The 26,331-nt window shown below is 37.1% G+C and overlaps 2 protein-coding genes across 2 annotated transcripts in view; one reads left to right on the top strand and one right to left on the bottom strand.

Annotated features, from left to right (window-relative positions):
• The window catches only part of LOC135209936 (proline-rich P65 protein-like), a 38,116-nt gene extending 24,154 nt beyond the window's left edge, over positions 1 to 13,962 (bottom strand). Inside the window, exon 1 of the mRNA XM_064242668.1 lies at positions 13,878 to 13,962. Within this exon, the coding sequence (XP_064098738.1) occupies positions 13,878 to 13,962 (85 nt within the window). The remainder of the gene's footprint in view (positions 1 to 13,877) is intronic.
• LOC135210059 (uncharacterized) overlaps positions 1 to 26,331 on the top strand; it is a 113,202-nt gene that overhangs the window by 35,418 nt on the left and 51,453 nt on the right. The window lies entirely within an intron of this gene.

The following is a 26,331-nucleotide window of genomic DNA, read 5'->3' as shown; positions in this document are numbered from 1 at the left end:
CTCTCTCTCTCTCTCTCTCTCTCTCTCTCTCTCTCTCTCTCTCTCAAAATAAAGAAGAGATTCTCTCTCTCTCTCATTTTCTGGGTACATTATTGATTGTCGTTTAAGATTTAAATGGGAGTTTAACCTTCGGCAATCAGTCAGCTGACCAGAGCTGAACATGACACGCTCTTTGAGTCTCATTGTGACCCATTGGTGTCCGCACCAGGCTTCCAGTATCTCTTACTAATTTCAGTTCTTTATTTTTGAAGTTACTGCCTTAACATGTTTAACTTGTTTCTATTTCTATAGAATTTTTTTTACAGCACTGAGGCTATAGAACTTTATATAAATTCTAGACGTGAAATGCTATATAGAATACATAGACATATATAGAAAGTGCGGGAGAATTATTTATTCTAACTAACAAATGAAATTTAGCGTGAGGGCCATTTCTCTTGGTCTGTAGTGTATGAGGTGTTCACCGAACATGGGAAAGGATCGTTGAATGAAATCGATATTTACATTGGTTACATTATCGGTTACTGGTCATCACTTTCACAAATGAATGCGACAAATGAAATTGAAGCATGTATTCGTCCATGAAAGTGCATTATTCATGATTTCCATGAATGAATGAATGGAAATTATATGCATACCTATGTAGTCGATAACACTTTCAATATCATTCATCTTATATATATAATAATTTACAAGTATATAACCATTTAATAAATAATGCTTGGCTCCCATTCATCATTTCCGTAAATGAATGACAGTTAAGCGCATACCCGCGCGAGAAAAACTTTTTTGTTACTCGTGAATAATGAATGACCATTTCACCACCCATCCCAGACCCCTCCAACAAACCACCCACCTCCCCCAGACCCCCCGCCCCCTCTTGCTGACTGTTAACGGCTCGCGTGACTCATTTGTTCGTTAAGTCTGAGAAGTTGTTACGAGCTTCGTTAAACTTCCAGACTTGCCAAACGTCAGACTTGTTAAGTCTATGTTAGTTAGTTTTGTTCAAATCCGGGACTTTGCATTGCCTAGAATGGGGGTGAGTGACCTTGCCAAGATGAGTCCTTTGGTTGTTTTAGGATTTAGGTGTTTATCTTCTTAATATTATTATTATTATTATTATTATTATTATTATTATTATTATTATTATTATTATTATTATTATTATTATGAGATGAAACCTATTCATATGGAACAAGCCCACCAAAGGGGCCAATGACTTGAAATTCAAGCTTCCAAAGAATATGGTGTTCATTGGGAAGAAGTAAGAAGTAAAGGGAAATACAGAAAGAATATAATCTCTTATTAAAAAAGAAAAAATAAAGTTAGAAAATAACAAATAGATAAAAATGTACTAAAATCCAAGGAGAATAGTATTAGGGTAAAAGTTTATTGCACTTTCTTGTAATGAAGAGAGAGAGAGAGAATATTTATTTAATAAATTTATTGCGCCCAAAGACGTCAAACAAAGTTACATATTAGCAGTTACATGCAGTACATCAGAAATCAATAGAAAAAAAAATTACAGCATTGAATCATCGGTATATCAGTTACAAAATAACATATATGAGATCGTATTCTATTATGACAACAAAGAGAGAGAGAGAGAGAGAGAGAGAGAGAGAGAGAGAGAGAGAGAGAGAATTTCCTAAAACGGAATAAGAATGAAATTGTAATAGATCTGAAAAAGTGATAAAAGAGGTTTGAATAATGAAACAGTTTTAATAATTGTATGTGTGTTTATGTGACGAGAGAGAGAGAGAGGAGCACAGAGAGAGAGACGAGAGAGAGAGAGAGAGAGAGAGAGAGAGAGAGTCTTCAAATTGTATGGGAATAAAATCGTATCAGATTTGACAAGGTGACGAGAAAGGTGTAGTACATAATCAAGCAGCTTTAATAATTGTGTGTGTGTGTGTGTGTGTGTGAGAGAGAGAGAGAGAGAGAGAGAGAGAGAGAGAGAGAGACTTGCATTGCCGTAAGACCACAGGCGAGTGAATTTGCTCCGAAGGATATGCAAGTTGCGCAAATTTGCGTCGTCTACTGATATCGCGTTCAATTAAAGAGAGAAGGAAAACGCCCCTTATTACAAATTCTTTGTCAGTGTCATCGTTGCAAAGTGTAACAGGTTCAACCCCCTGTGAGATATACCGTTGCTGCCCGAGGAGGGTTTAGCATTCAACTCATTAAACGGAGCGCGCTGAAATTACTATGGAGAAAAGTTTTGATATTAGAAAATTCTTCTCTCTCTCTCTCTCTCTCTCTCTCTCTCTCTCTCTCTCTCTCTTCTCTCTTGCGGATAAGTTTGAAATGCTGAATCAGCATTCTTCCTGTCAATTCTTCTTAAGTCTGGAAAGATAGAAATAGAAATATATATATATATATATATATATATATATATATATATATATATATATATATAGTATATATATATATATATATATATATATATATATATACATATATATATATACCAGTATATAGTTTACCATGCATCGTTTTCGCTGGGGAATTACTTTTTATTGCCGTAGGGATAATCTTTTGTACTTTAGCAATTAACCATTTCTCGGATTATTAATGAAAAATGTGACAATCATTAACGGAATTTTTATGTAAAGTTCATAACATTCTATTATCAGAAATTAATTGACAGGCAGCGAGGTGGCGTTTAATTCTCTGCCTCATTTATTACCGAAGAATTATTTCTTTTCTTGCGTAATTGCCATTTCTCTCTCTCTCTCTCTCTCTCTCTCTCTCTCTCTCTCTCTCTCTCTCTCTCTCTCTCTCTCTGTATATAATATATTTGTATATAGATTATATATATATATATATATATATATATATATATATATATATATATATATATATATACATTATTTTATATATATATATATATATATATATATATTTAAATATATATACATATATATATACTGAGGCGCTTTCTTTATCCAATGACGCGGCCTCCGGTGCAATTATGACGAAAAGACCCAAAGAATGGTCCCATCTTCTAAAGGTGGCGAAAGAGCCGGTATCTTTTGATGCGGACGGTCGACTCTTGCCAAGCCCTTGAACCTAGAGACGTAGTACACAGAACGAAGGAACTCGCCAGCGTCGGTCAAACTTGAATATTGCAAACATCATCGCACATCAACTGGGATTTCAGTTATGGGGTCTGTGGCGTGTGTGTGTGTGTGTGTGTGTGTGTGTGTGTGTGTTCCCTTCGACTTGTCAAGTTCAGGTCAGTGACTTTGGCTTTTATCCTATCCAGTTTGCGTTTATTTATTTATTTACTTTTATTATTTGCAAGATTGTTTGTTTCTGTTTTCCTGATGAATTTCTCCCTGGATCTTCAGCATTAGGCCAGTGATTCTCTTGTGTCAGCTGATTTTATGACCACTTTGATTTAGAAATCAACTTCATTTTGTAATGATAATAATCATCTATTTCCTCGATGTCATTTTCTGAAATGTCACATTCCCTGTCAGAGCCGAATATGGTAGAGTGATGACTGGATAAGTGATGACTGATCAGCTATGTCATTTTCCTCCATTGTTGAGGGCACGATCCTCTGCGGACGATCCGTTAGTGCTTTCGCAAGCTTTCCTTCATTGTTAAGTTGCTGTTGGCATTGTATTAGAAATATTGCACATTCTCTCTCTCTCTCTCTCTCTCTCTCTCTCTCTCTCTCTCTCTCTCTCTCTATCTTCCATAAATCGCAAAACTTTTAACTGCTATAACAAAAAAGAAAAGTATTAAGTAATCTGCTTAAGTCGTAGACTTAAAGCATTCTCTCTCTCTCTCTCTCTCTCTCTCTCTCTCTCTCTCTCATATAATGATTGTGAGAGTGCGTAACTTCTCAACTTTCCAACCTTTTAACTCCTATAACAAAAAGGGAAGCTGTTACATAACACGCTAGCGATCTAGAATTATAGTATATTCTCTCTCTCTCTCTCTCTCTCTCTCTCTCAGTACTTAATGGGACATCCATTGCTGATCATTAAAGACAAAATAATAGCCTACACGATTACAGTTTCACGGTTCCGAGGAGACGGAATTTGTGTCCCTCTTTGGTATGGTCACGGCCGCATCGTCAACAATACCGACGAGGCTCGTAACTGTGGATGACTGTGAGTTATGCGATTCCGAGTTCGGTTGAGAAATGGACGTAGACCGAGTAAGTCGAAATAGGGAGCCGTCTCAAAGGCGTATCTTTACTGCTACTACTGCTACTATTACAAGGAGGGGCTCTGTAAGTGTTGTTCAGTAAAAGATGCCAGTTACGGGTGTAATTACAAGAGGCAAGTCCTTATTACTGCTGCTGCTGCTGCTGCTAGGGATCTGTAGGTGTTGCTTAGTAAAAGATGTATGTTATGGGAGAAATTACATGAAAAAGCAACTATTAAGGGGTCCGTTTCAAAGGCGTATCCTTACTGCTACTACTTCTGTAAGTGTTGTCCAGTAAGGGATGCAAGTTATGGGAGAAATTACATGAAAAAGGAACTAATATTATGGAAGCCGTTTCAATGGCCAACAATTACTACAACTAGTACTACAAGGAGGAATCTGTGATTATTGGTTTTCGGTAAAAGATGCATGATATGGGAGAAATTACATGAAAAGGGAACTTTAAGTGAGCCGTTTCAAAGGAAAAACTTTACTACTGCTATTGCTGCTGCTGCTAGAGATCTGCAAGTGTCGCTTAGTAAAATATACAGGTTATGGTAGAACTTATTGAAAAACTTTACTGCTGCGGCAGCTACTGCAGGTGTTGCTTAGCAAAACATACAGGTTATGGTAGAACCTACGTGAGAAGTGTTAGCTTGGATTGATTGAAACTTGTCCGCCACCTGACGGAACGAAACGGTGGTTTAGTGGGGACAGAAGAAGTGAAGCAGAGCATAAGAGAAAAGAATGGAACAAGCAACCTTGTATGCAGACGATGACAAGGCGTTTCCGGGGACAGCTTGGGGACAAGGGAATTGAAAAGATGCTGGAACGTGATCGAAGCCTATTTAGAAAACTGAAAGGAAGATGAAGTTTTGCTTCTTCAGTATAGAATTGCGTTGCAGACGAGTGGACAGATAAACACCTTGGTGTTAATGTCACTGGTTCCAGAGTGCTAAAGCGACTGACGGAGTCTTATCCAAGAGCTTAGCAACATAGATAGGTTTGACGTATGAGCGGGCGGTCGTCTTGACGTTCTGATCCATCACGCGAGACAGACAGACGGACGTAGACAAAATTCATCGGAGAAAGAGATGGGCAATGTTATCGCCATGACCAGGTTTCCTGGAGATTATTTTGCGTTGCGGTAAATGCTCTTCTCCTAAACATATATACATATATATATAATTATATATATATATATATATATTATAGTAATATAACTATACTACACACATATATATATATATATATTATATATATATATATTAATTATATATATATATATTAGTATATATATATACACACACACAAATTATATATATATATATATATATATATATATATATATATATTATATATATAGAGATTCCGGGATCATGTGAATGTTTCTTTCCCTCTTCTTTTAGGGTTAGGAATATTCTAGTTGCTCTTGTTTTCTCTGGTTCCTACTCACGGGTTTTCTTCTTTCAAGGCTGGTCTGTTTTTTTCTCCTCGAGGATAGTCATATTGTCCTCCTGCCCCTATTTCTTGTTCTGTTTTGTCTAAACCAAGGCTTGATAAGGAATGTCAATGAAAATTAAAGAACTTGAGATAATGAACAGCTTTATTTCTGAGTTAGAAATCAAGAAGTCTGCTGCTGGACACACCCATTCCCTGTTGTGTATGATCCTGATGTGTTTAAAGGGCAGTGGTGCGGTCTTTATTTTTTCAAATTTTTATGCTTCTTCACTTACTGTTATTGATGTTTGAGTTTATTTTTTGTTGTAATTTAGTTTTCTCGTGTTTTTTTTTTTTTTTTTACACTGGCTGATTTTAGTGAGGCAGTATCATCTGTATCGCCTGATTCACTGTGAACACTCTTCAATAAAGGTAGTTAATTATATCGTATTTGTCAGTCTTTTGACATCTGGCCAGGAAGTAGAATAGGAAACGTCATTGTTAGTATTATGCCTATGGAGATTCTGTAACCCAAACCTTCTACGCAAAAATGTGACCTTTGACCACCCACCAAAATACCGCGGGCTCCCGAGCTATAACCGTAGTCTCCTCCCTCCCATTTCCCCCCTCCCATTAAACAACCACACCTCACCCATCACAGAAACGACAAGAGGATGGGCATTACGTTCAATTAACCAAGTCAGCTGCCTTGGTTATCTGGCACCTGATCTCTGTAAAACGTCAGGTTAGCTCCTATAAGGCTGAGTCTTCCGATATTCAGCGAACATCGATTTAGGTCTTTGAAGACTCTCTCTCTCTCTCTCTCTCTCTCTCTCTCTCTCTCTCTCTCTCTCTCTCTCTCTCTCTCTCTCTCTCTCTCTCTCTCTCTCTCTCTGTATGGTCGCCTTTCAACGCTTTCATAAATTTTCTCGACGTATCCATTCGGGATGGGCCAGTGGTTCTGGATAGCCGTGAGGGGAATGAAGGAGGCTGGGTTTACCTGCCACTCACCTGTCTTTAATTGGCGTATAAATATGTCCGGCCCGATGATCGATGCCTGCTCCCACCTGCTGATTGTTATACCCTCTTATGACGGTAACGGTGTGTCCACTTAGCGCTCGCATTATTTCCTTTGATAACCTACGATATTAATCGCCTGTTCTCAGTTGATGTGTTTGTTTATTTCCGGATGGGTGATCTCGCGTTTCGTTCGGCTATGATACACTTACACTCACACACATTTATATATGTATATATATATGATATATATAATATATATATATATATATATATTATTTTAAAATGTATATACACTCATACATTTATATATATATATATATATATATATATATATATATATTGTATATATTTTGTGAGCAGTAGGGCCATGCAAACAGCAATGAATAATCGAATTGGCTGGCATGAGCCGACAGTTAGGTTGCAAAGACAGATCTCGGATGAGTATCAACGAGCCAGGTGTGGGAAATTCATGGTTAATAAACGATTTCATGATAACCATTAGCAATAACGTTAGGTTGCGTTCATATGGATTTGTTGCAGCGTTCCGTCTTACCTGCTGTAACTGTATTGGTTTCAGTTGAAAGGTTAGTATTTCCTAGGTAGCTTATTCAAAGGTTAGTATTTTCTAGATAGCTTAGTATATTCTAGATACTTAGTGATGTATTGTAAGGTTATATTTTATATAGATCCCCCCAAAAATTTAATGTTAATTTTCATCCAATTTTGAAATTATGACTACAAAATGGTCAGTCTTTGTTAAGTCAAGTCTGTTGGAATGACATATGATGAGGTATTCTAGACAGTATGCTCTCTCTCTCTCTCTCTCTCTCTCTGTATTATATATATATATATATATATATATATATATATATATATATATAACTTGATGATCAATAATAATGCCAAGACCAGGAAGAACATTCTTTATTTTACGAGCTTTCGAGATTTAAAACCTCATCTTCAGGCTGAAAAAAAGACAAGGATAAGAAATCACTAAAAATTAAATTAAAATGAATTGTCTTACTAAAAGCTTCAGTAAAAACATAAAATAAAACAAACATCACATACAAACTAAAAATTAAAAATTACGAAAAAACCAATACAAACGCAACACATACAAAAACAGAAATAATAATAAGACGAAAGGTAAGCAAACTACAATACTCAAAGATAAAATGACCAACGACCCACTTTGTGCACCTACTATGAAACTATATGATAGCTAGTTGAATACCGGACGAGTTGTTGTTCAATTCCGGTTTCATTTTCTTAATAAACAGCGACTCTGAAATTAAAAGCTACAGTCTATTTGAGCAAAAAGACAGTCTCTAAAATCCAGGTGAGTGAAAGGATGGTCTTGGCATTATTAATTATTATCAAGCTAAGATTCCCAAATAGCCGCCCAATTACTGAACTATATATATATATATATATATATATATATATATATAGATATATATATATACACACATACATCTATATCTATATATACATACACATATGTATGGGTGTATGTATAATATATATTATAGATATCTGCCACATACATAAATATCATACATACATATATATATATATTATATTATATATAATACATATACACTATATATATATATACATAAAATCTGGCATGCATATTTTCGTGGGAGACTGAGGCCGCGGCTTTGTATCTTAAATATGCAGGGAGCACGTCTTGATTGCTCAGCGCGAAACCAAATCCGTCATTATCTTGAGCATCAATTGAAGTCCATCAACCACCACTACACCACTCTGCACCTCATCAAATCGGTCTGTAGCGTTATTCGTCAATAAATCCCGCGACTGTAGTAATTTTATAGTGAATATGTATTCTCCGGAGAAGATTATTGACCTATTCCGGCATGTTTTTTAGGAGGTATATGTGTTATAATGACATTAAAGGAGTCATGTAATGATAAGGAAGAATTAGTTTCTGCATTCTCTCATGGGACTTAGCTTGGAAATGCCATGTGGGCGGGTATAGTGCCGTCAGTATACCTCATGCCGTGCACTGTAGGCATTACTGAAGGTTCTTTGCAGCGTGCCATCGGCTCTTAGCTACGACCCTTATCATTCCTTTACTGTACCTTTTTTCATATTAACTTTCTTCCATCTTACTTTCCACCCTATCTTTAACAATTGATTCATAGTGCAGCTGTAAGGTTTTCCTCCCGTTACACCTTTCAAACCTTTTACTGTTGATGTCTGTTTTAGCGCTGAATGACCTCGTAGGCCCTAGTGCTTGGCCTTTGGCCTAAATTCTATATTCAACTCAGCTCAGCTTGGAATGGTCTAAATTCAGTAGGTTGCAAATAAATTCAATACAATTCAAGTTCAGTTTGCAATCATAACGTTGGAAGGCCTTATACTGTCTTGGAAATTACATTATCGCAGTCACAACCTTGGCAGGGTGTACACAGGTCCTTTTGGAGATCGCGTCGTTACATTTACAACATTGGCCGGCTGTACACAGGTTTCGTGTAGGTAAACCCCAGTCACTTTCAATAAAACTGTATCTCATCTCTGCTAATACTTGGATGTCATTTTACCATAACTCCAGAGCTGCGACTTTTGTGTGGACATACCACATTGGGATCCAGATGCAATTGATTTTACGAATAGTATCACCGTCGCTTCTGCAACTCAAGGAAATTGTGCGCAAATTATTGTTTTTATTCGGTAATTCGAATACCGTAATGATTTGGCGAGTTACGGCCGCCTCGGTGTGTAAAACTTTTCCCATTTTGAAATGAAAGTCACATTACTGTTGGCGTCACTGAATCACAAGACAAGAAATTCTCTTTTATAAATTCCGAGTTACTGTACTACGAAAGTTTTGACTAAAGGAGTCGATCATTTTAAATGTACAGCAGCACCGTGAGTTGAGATCTGTAGTTATTTTGTTAACTTCGGTTCCTAACTTGCCACCACAAAAAAAAGAAAAAATAGATCTTGAATTAAGCGTGCAACACTGTCGACATTACTTTTATTATTTATATAACCCACAGATATTTTTTCTTACAGTGATAAGTCTCTAAGGAAATTCTGGAGTTCCTGCTTGTTCACATTTTGTTAAACTATGAATAAGCAGGAATTCCAAAATTTCCTTAGAGATTTATCCCTGTAAGAAAAAATCTATGTGGGTAATATAAATAATAAAAGTAATGCCGAAAGTGTTGCACGCTTAATTCAGGAACTACTTTAATTTTTTTTCTCTTATTTTTTTTTTTAAGTTAGGAACCGTCTTATTAGGGTGTATATCACATCATACCATTTTATTACAAAATCATTTTTTTTTTTTTTTTTTTACTGCTTTAATTGAAGGTTGAATCAGTTCCTTTAGAAAGGGGTATTTACACGTTGTAGGAAAAATAAACGAATCGCTGGATTAAGCACGCTGGAAAAAATTGCACCACGATTTCCTTAACATTCGGCCCCATTTTCCCGACCTGGAAGGGTGACCATCGGGACCGACGGATTAATCCGTTAACTCTCTGTTCAATTCAGTTACCGAAATAAAGAATTTGAAAGAAAAAAAATAGCAACCAATCGTTCAATACTGTAATTTTTTTTTTTTTTTTTTTTTTTTTTTTTTTTTTTTTGCTCATTTCTTAAACGACTCTAGAATTCTCGGGATCTCTCCGCATAACGACCTTCTGGTAAAGGCGTTACGAACTGCAAGAGTCGTGGCGAGAGCCGTGACGACGACTTGCAACGACTCGTAATTACATGCGGTCGTTTCCGAAGTCGCTGATGCACCCCCTCCCCCCCCCCCCACCCCCCACCCTTGCTGTAGCATATGAAGCCAACGATGGGTTATTGGTTGGGCCTGGTGACTAGTTTATTTATTTATTTATTATTTTTTTTTTATATTGAGTGCTGTTCCATTGGGCCTGGTGACTACTATGAAATTCAGGGCCTCTGTAACACGCTTTTTTGGATTTTGCTCCTTATCAAAGCATCGGATGTAGCTGAAAGTTGACATATGTAATTTTGTCAGCATTATCAATAACCTAAACCCGATAGTTTCAATTTTTATAGAGTAAAAATGATCTAGCCGAAGCCATGGCCAATGATTGCGAGCCAAGAGTCGAAAAACATTCATTACGTAAGCAAGGTAAACATCGTTTTACGAAATGTTGCCCCGCCCATCCACCAGACAGAAACCCATTCACCTTATTCCATCGGCTCTGAAACCCATAGTAGTCAAGAATGGCTAACAGGATTTGGAATTGTCCCCGTGGTTGCAAAACTGCATTTGTCTTACGACTTGCAACTTTATACAGTCAAAAGAAAGCCTGTGGCTATACTTACTATAGCCTGAATAGGCAATTATTCAGTTTCTAGTTTAAATCCAATGTTTATGGTCTGATTTGTATTTAGCGTAACGTGATTATAATACTTGTAATGTCATTCAGGATTTTGAACATTTCCATTAACTATTCACTATGCCACCAAAAGAGAGAGAAAGAGAGAGATTGTATGTAACAGTCTTTATATAAACTATTTTTGTTAAATAAGATTTTTTATCCAAGTAAATACAAGCTTATATGTGCTAAAATCTCCAGCAGACCAACGGATCATCCGATATAATTTTTTTTCTTCTTCTTTAGTCTGTACGACTATGTTGGATATAAAGACTTTATGAATGGCGGAACGATACATAGATGTGGGTGGGGTATCTGTGCTAGCGTAGTAATACTACTGTAGCAATAGTGCCGCAAAATTAGTAATAGCAGCAATATACATGAATTAAACGTTTAGGCCAACTGCTGGGATCCTTGAGGATCATTTAGCACTTCTTACAACTACTCGAGAAATGAGTTTTTATAGCCAGAAGTTAGATTTTCTAATACAACAATGTCCATGATAGCCTTCAGTGTTATCCTGAATTACAACGAGGCCAAAATGGGTGAAGGTTCATGAAGTCATCATTCTGACGATAATTATTGGTGAAGGTTTAAAGCCAAAATACGGTACCGGCTATTTTTTTTTTTCCAGTAAATAGATAGATAGCTGATAAATAAAAATTGCTTGACATTGGATACAGCAGTAATCAAATCAAGCTTGTCTACTATGTCTTTGAAAATTAGCAACTAGTCCCTACATCTTGTCAATCTGATTGTGACCTATAAAATAGATTATAATTTCTTAGGACACTTATTTTGGGAGTTAGACTAATAATCGAAGTGTTTTTGTATTTATTAACATATTTTGTTGGTTTGTTCATTATGATAATTATCAGTGGAGAGGATTCAGAGTTCATAAAGGTGTACTGCTTTGCTTGTATTTAAATTTTTATGTCATTGTTGCCAGAGGTCCAGCCTTCGTTATGTATAGCCAATCATCCATCGAGAAATAGGGAAGAAATGCTGTCATAAGTTACGTAACGAGTGCGTTCGAAACCTTATCTCTGAGTAAGTTGGCCCGTCTTCAAAAAAAGTCACTTTTACATTATAAGTACCAAATTTATTCAACCTACGTAATGCAGAATACAGTCAAAATTTATGTGTAGACATAATGTGTATTCTGAATAAGCGTTATATCTATGAAGTGCATAGATAAAAAGTTATTCCTAAAACACCGTGTTACAGAAGCCCTGAATCTCATAGTAAGTTTAATTATTTTATATTTATTTATTTATTTTATTTATTTTTTAGTGCCGTTCCAAATTCTTTAGCCTCACTGACACACGGATGAAATAGATTAGCTTAAGGCGCCTAGCTGCTAGACTTCAGATATTTTTCTTTTTAACATATTTCATTTCCTTGTCCAGCAGTCTGATTACAAAGTTCAGTGATGAAGCACTAAATATCGAGGAACATCTGGACTTCACTAACAGCTGGTAGAAGTCATGTGATTTAGAAGCGTCACACCATGATGGCCGATAATGAACGTGATTTATTCTGACTTCATGATTTATTCTGATGATTCACTATTTCCAGTTCCCGATTGTGATCACCTCGTGATGGCAACGATAATCTCATTAGTCACCTTATTATTATTATAGGGAATGATTTCCACCGTTGTAAATAACGAGCACCACCATTCCCCCCATTCAGAATGTCTGATTATCTCCGAGATAGACTGATGACTAGCCTGATAACTATATCCATTCCCGTTTTCTTTGTTGCTACATTATCGTCTGTGCTCGTTTTCTTTGTTGCTTTTCAATGGAACCGTTTTTTTTTTCCATAGTGACACTGCTGTTTTTGAGTCCTATTGGGGCTTTGCATTCATTATGTCACTGTCAATAACAATGTCAGCTGAGCACGTCGTTCACGAGCGCTCAGTCTCCGCCGAAAACCGTTCACGGGTCATTCAGAACGAGCCACATAGAGGGCTCGAACCCGCCCATCTTTGCCGTCATAGATAACAGGTCCTATAAGCGAAGACTCGAATAAATACTTCTGAGCTCTGTCTGTCTATTGGCCTAACGTTTTCAACGTATGAAAACCTCCGTCTCTCTTCTGGCGTGACTGAGGCTTGTTAGGCATCGTAAAAGAAATGACAGGGTAACATGCCGCGTAATTTGTGTTGAGTCTGAGAGCATGCACAAGTGAGTTTGTGTTTGTATGTTAGTGTTTGTTTAAAGCTTAGTTACCCGCATGTGCCAAGCATCGTAGAACACCGCGTTACGGTGAGGAAATATATTTTAAATACGGTTGCAGACGTACGCGAGGAAACTAGTGATAATGGAATTATCATTAGTTTACATCCCTTTAAGTGAGAGAGAGAGAGAGAGAGAGAGAGAGAGAGAGAGAGAGAGAGAGAGAGAGAGACTTAGTGAAAACCATGTTAAGGAAATAAATTTCAAATACGGTTGTAGACGTACACGAGGAAACTAGTGATAATGGAGTTATCATTAGTTTTCATTAGTTTACATCCCTTTAAAAGGGAGAGAGAGAGAGAGAGAGAGAGAGAGAGAGAGAGAGACTTGGTAGTGAAAACCATTCCCATCGTCAAGACGAGCTTCTGTACATAACCAAGTCAGTTGTTTGTGGTTTGCTCACCATTAAAGGCTGCAGTTTCATTTTGATGGCTTTAATATTTACGTCAAATAAAACATCTCGTAAAGAGGATTAATTGGGTTGATTTTGGACACGTCTGGAGATGTAAATTGCACGTTACAAAACGCCCTAAGACGTGCAGTTTCGTTCAAAAAACTGTTCAGCCTAAATATCAACAAAGATTTTTACGCCATGTTATCGACACCTGGTTGCCGTCTCTCGTACACCTGAGAGCTTTCTTCTTCTTTTTCTTATTCTTCTTCTTCTTCTTAATCTTCTTCTGCCTGAAACACCGACCCCCGGGAACCATGGTCTCGTGAAGTCCAATTGGTCTTAGGGCCCCCATACGATCTCTGCACCGATTCCAGTCTGAACAAAGATTTTGTCTCGGGAAGACATTGCATCATCTCTGGAAGAGACGCGCATAATAGGTAGTGTTATATCGGCAGACAAACACATACATTGAACGACCTGTGTATGACAGACAGAAGTCACAAGCCAGCAACCTCGTCGTGACAGATTTCAGCTGAGATCGTTCAGACACGAAGCTTCGCCCACTTTTGCCTTCAGACAAGCCCATACACAAGGTTTTTACGAACGATACAATCGTTCAGCGTATGGGCCCCTTTATTTGCTAAGGTTCTGGGGTCGCATTTTCCTGAGATGTATATTACATGGGGAAACCTCCATGTATTTCATACGGTAACGTGGACCCGAAACGGAAGGCAGATTCCACACCCACTACACAGACAGGCTCTCTCTCTCTCTCCCGCAATCACCCCCACATCTCTCTCTCTCTCTCTCTCTCTCTCCACCTCTTTCTCTCCATTCTAACAGGTAATGAAAATGAGAGAGTTGCATCATAACATAACGTTTATTTACAAGAATAAATCAAAAATTAACTAAGTAATCCAGTCTTACAGGACTAACTTAAAAAAACAACTCATGTCAAGTCACCCAAAAGGTCACACCTTTCCCTGGGAACTCTGTCCCACCGAAATCCAGAACCATCTGCCAAAGATACAGAACACATTCTGGTAAGTACACACACAAGTTTAAAGACAAAGTTAATAAAATGGAAACATCTTACAAGATATCAAACAAGCCACCCCTTTGGCTAAAGTAAAGGTAACACTTACCCATTCCCAACCGGACACTAAACACTTTGTCACAAAAAACTCCCCCGGCGAATGCCACGGCATCTTTGCCTATGACTCGAAGCCCTCTGTCAAAATCCCTCTCATAGGCTTGGGTATGAACGCTTTTTAACAGAAAGAGGTGCACACGCACATACGAACACACAGTTCGCTAGCGCCTCACGGTTCTAGCTGCATCTAGTTTCACAAAGGCACTTTGGGAAGAGTTCATAAACTGTCGTACATTGACTCGGACAAACTAAGCATTTTTATCTCACGCCATCCCCTAGAAACTCATTGATCAGCTACTCTCAGGTCGTTACTCTGCACTGTCCTCCACATTCCACAGGTTACAGAGAATGCACGAACAATACATAATTAATCAAAACCCTATGTCTTACAGATTGCTCGGCCTCGCACCTATATGCTAGCTCCCGCCTAGCAAAATTGCTTATACAATATAAAACATTGGCCCGGCTTAAAATAAAATAAGAAAAAACTGCACGTCTCTGGCATTATAAAATAAAGTCTTATCACGCTTTTAATCTCCAATACACAAAACGCATTTTCTCTCATATTTTCTGCATTAGGATTCTTGAATATCCCTCTTCGCTTGTCTGCAAGTAACTGAACAGACAGCAACAGGCTATAGCAGGCTGTAGCAACTGTAGGAACGTACGGAATGCCTCCCTCATCGTAGAAGACTCTCACGGCTTCTTGTAGATCCCCAAAAAAACGCTGTAGAATTCTCTCGATCACCCATCATGGAAATACTTGTAATCACCATGGGGGTAAAATACAGCAACCTCTCTTCACGGCTGGCTGGACGTCTTGCTGGTGTCGGGAACTTTTGGGCGTTTTTGTTAGTAGTCAGTCAGGTCTTTGGTCAATCTAAGAAAATTAACCCAAACTTACTACTTCTATCAAACAACGATCCCCACGGTCAGAAATACTAACTGAACGTCTCCCAATTAACTCCCTTAAATATGACTACTAAAATGAAAGTCATTATCGCAACTCTCTAAGAAAAAAAAAAAAAAACATCAAGTTCTCCAATTCAATTCTCCAAACTCGCATCAGCACACACACAACTCAGAAATCACAGAACTCCACGGAATTCTGCACTCACATTTCGAACTCGAATGTGCTCACAAGAAAAAAAAAAGAAAGAAAAAAAGAAAAGAATCACGTACCACCCAGACCCAAAATTTCCTCTTAAGTTCTGACACCCACAAATCAGTAAAAATCTCCACTTTTTAACAGCAAAAACTCCCCTTTACTGCTCAATAATTAATCACAATGAGACTTAATGTCAAACTCCCATTTCGTAAATAGCAACCCTCGAAAATTACACCTCCCGGTAAAACCAAATCTCCCGTCCAAAAAGAAATGCTATTTAACTCAATCCCCAAATCATATCTCTCATAGGAAAAGGAAGAAAAATAATAAAAAAAAAAAAAAATAATCACAAGTAGATTTCCCCAATCACAAAATACATAATACATGTATAATATGCATAACTCCCGCGTTTTCCCCAAGAAAATGCTCCATGTAAGTATGGAATTTGCCAGAAAGCAAACTTCTACATGCGCTTTCGTGAAATGCTATAGCCACATTTCCAGATATTGCAAAAATTCTGATCTGTCACCAATCAGAAGAAAAAGAAATCAGCACACGGCTCATCACATCGCTTGTCAGCAGAAAAATCACCTGCGGACGCATGCTCAAACAACAGCACAAAATTGTCCAGTCAGACACGTTAAGTTTGGAAACTCATGATTCTCAAGAAAAAAGGTCTAACTGCCACATTTCACAGAATTAACTCCAGGATATGACTAATGTGTTCAAAAATTTGTCTCGAAGACTTATTCTCTCAACATGACTTTTCCCAAATTATATTTCTCCAAGAATAACACACTTGTGAACATGAAAAATGCACACACATCTCCAAATAACTCGTAATGCAGTAATGCCACTTCTCTCTAAATAGTCACGAAATCAAAAAAGAGAACCACAGAAATCTTCTCTTGTCTCGAAAAAACTCCATAACCACAAAAAAAAGAGAGTCACCCGCCCAAGATTAATTCCAACTCCATTATGAGACATCATATCAATAATAACACCACTCCGGTTATAGAAATATTTCCTCCATTTGGTTAATAACCAACCCCCTATATTATTCTCTTATTTCTCCAAAGCCACATGTCAGTAGAAAAAAAACACCACTCCAAGAATAGAGAATAGTCACCTCTATTTCGGCAAATACAAAATATTTACCTCTATTTCCACAATAACTCCATGTGGAACAAAACAAGGCTCCAAATAATATATCTCCAAAAAATGTGCACTCAAGGCATCTAACTCACACACTCACAAATATTGCCCCATAATCTCCAAATATGTGTCTCCATTTGCAACAAAGATGGCTGCAAAATAATTGAACTAAACATAGCTCATACCACATTGGCAAATATCAAAAATGGCCAAAAATATATATCTCCCATATATTATATCTCAAATATAACTCCAAAACAATATATACCTCCAATTATCTCTCAATTATAACTCCAATTCTCCAGAGGAATAACTCAATGTTATAGTAAAACTATAAAAACTCACATCATTTAGCATAACTGCTAAAAAAAAGGGCAAAAACTCGGCAAATAAAACTGTCTAGAAAATTCTAGAAAAAACCACCAATGTGCCACAAGTCATTGTAACAGAACTCCAAATTCACAGTGTCTAAGCAAAGACTTCTCCATATGCACTACGACATAGCCATTAGAAAAACTTAACCAAGTTTCCTATCTCTCACAAAGTTGTCACAAATACAACTAAGGTATTGTGCAAGAAACTCACAATTTCTGGAACACAAATATCCAGAGAGAAAATGTAGTGCCATTACGTATGCATTCAAAACATGCAAGAAATTCTCACCCCTATATTACTCTATAGATCAAATAGCTCAAAACACGAACACTTTCTCTTAAATGACTCTAAGTCATGAACTGAGATAATATTCACACTAACTGGAGAGAAAAAACAAATTCAAATTCACCCATGGTAAAAAAAAACTTGTGTCAGCGATGGCTAACTTCCAAAAAAGGAGAAAAGAAAAATCAACGGCACCATTAACTATCTCCCGTAACTCACTAGATGTCAAGCAATTATCTGCTGAACTCATAAAAAAAGAAAAAAAAAACTAAAACAATGTGTTGTTAGTTCTTCCCATAATCACAAAAGATTTCACCTCCCTTGACAGCATTAAAACACCCACGTATTAGTAAAAAAAAAAATCAGTATCAGAAATATCATTATCACAAAATCACCAAAAAAATTGCTATCATCAAAATCATCAGTATCAGTACAAAAATTAACACCAATGTTAATGCTTGTCCATTCTCCAAAAATTCAGCACAAAATTCAGCAAAATTCCACACAATTCACCAAGATTCAGCCAGATTCATCAAGATTCAGCAAAACTCATCCCCGTGAATCACTGAAATATTCTCCAAAGTTACAAAAACTGAACAAATAATTAACACAAGACTTCTCCCATTAATTCATCGTAATAATTCTCCCTGAATAATTATCTGTAATAATTATTGAATAATCTCCCATGAAATATCTCAAATCTCTCGCAAAACAATTCTCCCGTAATGATAATTATACTTAGGCAAAACCTCCCCCGTAACACCATCTCCAAGTATAACAACAAATTATTAATAATAACAATAATAATAACTCTCCAAAGCAAATAATTCTCTTGTAAGGGTGAAATTCAAATAGCATACAACAGTATTGCTGAATCCTATGACATACAAATTGCTCCAGCATGCAACACCATGACATAACACCATTGCCAACACAACACAGATACAACACCAATCATCGGCATTTCAAAGTAATTTCTCCGACACAATAAAAAAAAATAATCTGTGTATCCCCCTTATATTTGTGTCTTTCAAGGCACAAAGAAACATATAACACATCCCGTGCATGTTAACTACTTTCCCCTCATTTTCGTTTTTAAAATAAAAGAAAAATCTATTATTTCCTTTTCTCTTCATCCAAGGGAGAGAAAAAAAAAAAATATCTTTTCTTAAAAAAAGACTCTACGGGCATTTCACTTCATCAACTTATCAATCAGCTGATGTCTTAGCATTCAATGTCAAGGCCAAATCCATCCCCAACCCTAAGAAAAAAAAGGAAAAGGGGAAGTTCACCCCACACTGAGACAAAAAAATTTCTCCCCCCCTGAGAACAACCCCTCAGTCGAGCGGCAGAACACTCCCCCGAGGCATACCAGTAGTATCCCCATCTCGCAATACCCTCCCCTGCACTATCTCTCGAGTGAGGCTAGTGGTACCCATGCAACTACCCTCCCAAGGGATGCCCGTACACCCTCGCAATGCAAGGCGCCTCTCTGCAGAAATATGCTGAGCCCTTAAAATTGTGGCCGCTCTGTGTCACTAAGCCAAATCTGCTTGTCTAAGCACAGTTTCCATGCATAGAAAAAATACACTCCTATGTTTTAAACAAAGACGAATCCATACGTCTATTACAAACATGCGTGAATAAAGAAAACACGTCACTATGGGGAAGAAAAAATGTTTTGACCTCTTGAACCAATCCCATAACCCTGAAATATTTAAACAAAAACCCACTCCTTTTTGATAAACAATAGTTTAAACACTCACCATCCATAATGGGAACAAAAAGGAACTCGAGATTCTTCGTAAAAACGCGGTAGTGATATAACAACGACCGCCGCACAGGTATCTCGGAACACTCGTCATTGCACAAGCAAAAGTCACACTGGGTGCGCTCACTGCTTCAGGCTGACTCCCTGGAAAACTGCTGAGTCCCATAAAAAATCCTTCCCCTCCCTTTAGCACAGTTAATCAGAACAGACATTTTCTCATTTTTTTCCACTAAGTAACTGAAAACTAACAGTTTAACGATTTTCCACAATCCCACAAAGCTTTGTCGTTCGAAAACTATCGCTAAGTCACGGCCCCTTTTTATTTTTCTAACTGGCCACTCATATCTCTTCATTGGCGTTCCTAGGCATAAAAAAGCAAGAAAACTTTCTAGATCCCCTCTTTAACCGCTGACACCACTATTACATGGGGAAAACCTCCATGTATTTTCGATACGGTAAGCGTGGACACGAAACGGAAGGCAGATTCCCACACCCACTACACAGACAGGCTCTCTCTCTCTCTCCCGGCAATCACCCCACATCTCTCTCTCTCTCTCTCTCTCTCTCTCCACCTCTTTCTCTCCATTCTAACAGGTAATGAAAATGAGAGAGTTGCATCATAACATAACGTTTATTTACAAGAATAAATCAATTAACTAAGTAATCCAGTCTTACAGACTAACTTAAAACAACTCATTGTCAAGTCACCCAAAAGGTCACACCTTTCCCTGGGAACTCTGTCCCACCGAAATCCAGAACCATCTGCCAAAGATACAGAACACATTCTGGTAAGTACACACACAAGTTTAAAGACAAAGTTAATAAAATGGAACATCTTACAAGATATCAAACAAGCCACCCCTTTGGCTAAAGTAAAGGTAACACTTACCCATTACCCAACCGGACACTAAACACTTTGTTCACAAAAAAACTCCCCCGTCGAATGCCACGGCATCTTTGCCTATGACTCGAAGCCCTCTGTCAAAATCCCTCTCATAGGCTTGGGTATGAACGCTTTTAACAGAAAGAGGTGCACACGCACATACGAACACAGTTCGCTAGCGCCTCACGGTTCTAGCTGCATCTAGTTTCACAAAGGCACTTGGGAAGAGTTCATAAACTGTCGTACATTGACTCGACAAACTAAGCATTTTTATCTCACGCCATCCCCTAGAAACTCATTGATCAGCTACTCTCAGGTCGTTACTCTGCACTGTCCTCCACATTCCACAGGTTACAGAGAATGCACGAACAATACATAATTAATCAAAACCCTATGTCTTACATATATGTAACAGAGTATCGAAACCTTTCCCTGATGGAAAAAAAAAAGCGGGACTCCATATCTTAAAAACTGACCATAGAATTTTCTTGAAAGTAATTTCATTATGTTTCCCACACCCTACTTAACCCAACTTACATCTCTCTGAAAATTGCTTCCGAGTCGTTGTTAAGATGATCCACTAAATCCTCAGAGGTGGGCCTGTTTAAGGTGGGAGGGGGGTGGGGTCGATATTTATTGGTGTTAGGTTGTTTTTTAACTTTATAACGTCATTGTAATAATATGAATTGGCTTTATTTGTGTCTATAAGTTATGTTTATGTGCGTGTGTGTTATGATAAATGTTTCATATCAAAGTTATTTTTACTATGAAATTTCCCTTTCTCATTTCTCAGAAATTCTTGGGTGTCACAAAAGCAATGGAAGATGCTTTTCCACTCTTTTTTTTTTTCGTTTTCTCAATTATATCTCTTTCATATTTTGGTCTCCATCTGATAGAACAACGTCAAGCTCCGTAACCTTCATTAACTGGTCAATTTTCCTAACTCTCCCTTTGCTGCCTTCCGTTCATGTTACTGGAACGTTTTCTCTATATTTCTTTCCCCATCTTGTCTGCCTCCTCCTCTTTTCTTCCCCTGACAAAAACAGCCCTTGTTGCCCTAGCATATGGGAGAGCGACTAATGGCGTTCCCTTCGGCCTGAGAATTGTCAAAAGAAGAGGACGAAATTCGTCACGCAGTGGATGTTTGTTTCGGAACAACTCTTGACTTAAATAATGAGGATTTAACTGTTATGGGATTTGCAGTTATGAGAATCTCTCTCTCTCTCTCTCTCTCTCTCTCTCTCTCTCTCTCTCTCTCTCTCTCTCTCTCTCAAAAAAGGAAATATGCAACATATTGGCAGAAAGATATAAGAGAGAATTTACCCCTAGAACTGATAATGAAGATAATGATATGGAAATAAGGGATGAAAATAGTGAATATTTATCAGACATAGATATTAATGAAGCCAATATTGTGCAGGCTAACAATGAAATTAAGAATGGAGCTGCAGCTGGGCCTGATGGTGTCCCTGCTATTTTGTTAAAGAAGGAGTTCATTCTATAGCAAAGCCCCTTGCAATATTATTAAGACAAAGTGTAGATACAGGCAAGATTTATGATGAGCACAAATTAGCATATATTACCCCTACTTTCAAAAGTGGATCAAGACTTGAGGCAAGTAATTATAGGCCTGTGAGTCTAACATCACATATTATGAAAGTGTATGAAAGGGTAATGAAGAAAAATATTATGAAACATTTAATAAAAAATCATTTGTTTAATATAGGACAACATGGTTTTGTACCCAGAAAAAGTACACAAACCAAACTGTTAGTCCACCGTGAGAACATATACAAAAATGTGAAAAACGGAAATGAAACAGATGTGGTTTATCTAGATTTTGCAAAAGCCTTTGACAAGGTAGATCATAATATATTAGTGAAGAAAATTAGAAAAAATACTATAATGGACAAAGTAGGAAGATGGTTAAAAGAATTTTTACACAACAGAAAACAGATAGTTATTGCAAACGATGAGAAATCTGATGAAGCTAAGGTAATATCCGGTGTGCCACAAGGTACGGTGTTAGCTTTATTGCTGTTTGTTATTATGATTGCAGACATAGACAGTAATGTTAAGGAATCGGTAGTGAGTAGTTTCGCCGATGACACAAGAATAAGTAGAGAAATTACATGTGATGAAGATAGGAACACGCTACAAAGAGACCTTAACAAAGTATATGATTGGGCAGAGGTAAATAGGATGGTATTTAACGGATAAATTTGAATCAATAAATTATGGAGTTAGAGAAGGAAAGCTATATGCATATAGGGGACCTAATAATGAGACGATCACAAATAAGGAAGCAGTTAAAGACCTTGGTGCGATGTTGAATAGGAACATGTTATGCAGTGATCAAATAGCAATTCTATTGGCAAAATGTAAAGCAAAAATGGGAATGTTGTTACAGCACTTCAAACAAGAAAAGCTGAATACATGATTATGCTTTATAAAACGTATGTTCGTAGTCCACTTGAATATTGCAATATGATATGGTACCCACACTATCAAAAGGATATTGCATAAATAGAGAGTGTACAAAGGTCCTTTACAGCTAGAATAGAAGCTAAGGATCTTGACTACTGGGAAAGACTACAATTTTTAAAATTATATAGTCTAGAAAGGAGAATAGAACGCTACATAATAATGCAGGCATGGAAACAGATAGAAGGAATTGACGAAAACATTTTGGAGCTAAAAATATCAGAAAGAGCAAGCAGAGGTAGGTTAATAGTGCCCAAAACTATACCAGGAAAAAAAAATGAAAGCATACATGACATTAATCCACTACACACCAGCATCGACAATGCAGCGTCTATTCAATGCGTTGCCAGCTCATCTGAGGAATATATCAGGAGTGAGCGTAAATGTGTTTAAGAATAAGCTCGACAAATATCTAAGCTGCATCCCAGACCATCCAAGATTGGAAGATGCAAAATATACTGGAAGATGCACTAGCAACTCTCTGGTAGACATTAGAGGTGCCTCACACTGAGGGACCTGGGGCAACCCGAACAAGATGTAAGGTCTGTAAGGTAAGGTAAGGTCTCACACACACACACACACACATACAGCCAGGCATAACGAACCTCACACCATTAATATTTCCAACTTATACTAGTATTTGCATCTCTCCTAGATAGTAAGCCCGCCCCTTTCTAGATAGTGAACCCCCAGGGGTTTAACCCGTTATGTATCCACCTTTGCGACGTGTTTAGTACAAGCCCGTTGGAGATATCCACAAAAGCATAAACAAAAGACTGTAAATACCATAAAGATAATGACCCCCAAGAAATATTAGTCCGGAAGACATTTGGGTGGTCACTATCTAGTTAAGATTCTAATATTCATATGAATAATTGCTGACATTCACACCAAAGATCACGATTTTCAAGTCCACTAACTATATTTCAAGATCATTATGTTAACGGGCCCTCAACACTAGTTATTCGAACCTAGAGGCCACTAGTGCCAGATGCTTATCCGTAAGCAAATGGAAGCTCATTCAAGTTCATTTGTTTGGGAACGACAAGGTCATGAAGACACGACATGTGGCTGACCCTTTTTTGAGAACATATGTATGTGTTTGTGTCTTGCTGAGTCAAGATGTTAAGAGTGGCATTAGGTTGCACTGGTTCTCTCTCTCTCTCTCTCTCTCTCTCTCTCTCTCTCTCTCTCTCTCTCTCTCTCCCCAGAAGGAAGCTACCTGGATCATTATATGAGATATCGATGAGGGAAAGGTTGAATGAATGAGGAGAGTAATTCCATTTGCATGCAACGAAAGCAATGAGGCAGGTAAAACGAGGAATGGTAAAACTGTTCCAAAAACTTGTGTGTGTGTGTGTGTGTGTGGTGTCGATGTTAAGCTGTTCTCAGGCCTTGCAGGGAAGAATAATTGTGATAATTTTGGTGTAATGGGGAATAATATGGAAGTGTTGCAGGAAGGAGAAAGAGAAAACTTCTTGATACAACGAAGTTGGCGGACTGTCAGAAGAATTGACATAGAAATGGATATTGGGTACAAGTTGAAAGTGATTGATAATATATATGTATGTATACATACATATATATATATATATATATGTGTGTATGTATGTATGTATATATTTATGTGTGTGTGTGTGTGTGTGTGTGTGTGTAAGATCACCACTGACAGGCAGACTGCAGAAGTCTTATTATACAAACGGGTTTCTTGTTTGTCGTAGCAGTTGGATGAGGTATGTAGCATATACTGACGTGGATCTTTTTTGTGAAATCACCTGTTTTATTGAAAACAGTTCATAATGATTTCTAAGGCAGATAAGGAATATATTTTTTGGTAGAAATTTATTACAAAATTTTCGCAGAATTGATGTAATCAGCTGATCTCAGTGATGTATTGTAACAGCTGTATAATGTTGTGGTGCTCTCAAAACGCATCATTTTTCTATCTTTGTAACCTGAGGTCATAGCTGTGACGTAAACTGTACTACTCTCGTTGGATATACAGCCTAAAGGACATTACTGTCCCACCTCCGCTTGAGTGAGCAAGCCCCGCCCCCTTTTTCTGACGATAAGCCCCTCCCACTTTCCATTCCCCAGGCTCTCTCTCTCTCTCTCTTGAAGCTGCTCTCTCACCCGTTTCTTCCTGATTTAAGAAACTCTCTCTCTCTCTCTCTCTCTCTCTCTCTCTCTCTCTCTCTCTCTCTCTCTCTCTGCGAAATTTATCCATCATTGCCAAGTGCCTTATTATTTTATTTTCCATAAAGATATATAATTTGGAAGAGGACATTTTTCAGTCGTATCCTCTCCCATCTCCCTCACTCCCCCTTCCCTAACCCCCGTGGATCGATCCCACAGGCGGTAAATGACTCGGACCAGTGTCTTGGAAAATCCATTGTTGCCTGATGCACTAGGCATTGAATTATTGACCTGTTTGGCAGCCGCCTGTGGTTGGTCGGAACTAAAGTAAAGAAGGGTGTGAGGCTTGCAGCCTCATCCTGAAAGACACACACACACACACACACACACCACACAACACACACACACACACATATATATATATATATATATATATATATATATATATATATATATATATATATATATATACACACACATATGTTATATTATATATACTCATAATGTATACTATATAATGTTATATATGTAAAAGCCTGTGCATATATAGATAATTTCTTCTCTACATGAGTGGCCAGTTTAATGTATCCTAAACCAAAGAACATTCGTTTTCTTTCGAAGATAGATAGATAGATAGATTGTATCATACAGCCGTAGATGAGATTCTGACCTATAAACATGAAGAAACGATTAACAACGTTTGTCTGTCAGAAAAGACGTTATATCTAGCAGATTCTTGGTAGTCTTTTTAATAACTGCGTGAGTTGCGAACTTTTTCTTACCTTTCTTGCGGGAAAATGGACAAGAATTCTCGTGTTCTTATTCTACGTCATTTGATATAAGAAATAAGGTATCTGTACCGTAGACTTTATTGCCGCTACTATACCTTCCTAAATATAATTAGGAAGTGTTAATAAATGTGCTAAGATGTATGATAAAATGCTAAACTGTTGAAAGAAGGTTATTATGTGAATAAATAACGCAGTATATATATATATATATATATATATATATATATATATATATATATATATATATATATATATAGATTATATAAAGGTGTGTAAATATAATGTATATATATATAGATTATATATAGATGTATATATAAGTAAAATAATATATATAGATTATATATAGATATATATATACTAAATATATATATATATATATATATATATATATATATGTGTGTGTGTATATATATATGACTATATAAATTATATATATGTAGTACGTATATATATATATATATATATATATATATATATATATATATATATATATGCATTACGAATTTAATGAAAAAATAATTGAGTGAATCTAAAGCAAGAA

This window comes from Macrobrachium nipponense, chromosome 39, assembly GCF_015104395.2.
Source record: "Macrobrachium nipponense isolate FS-2020 chromosome 39, ASM1510439v2, whole genome shotgun sequence".
Taxonomy (NCBI): Eukaryota; Metazoa; Arthropoda; class Malacostraca; order Decapoda; family Palaemonidae; genus Macrobrachium; species Macrobrachium nipponense.
The sequence above is the reverse complement of the archived record's forward strand: the minus strand, read 5'-3'. Positions and strand labels throughout refer to the sequence as shown.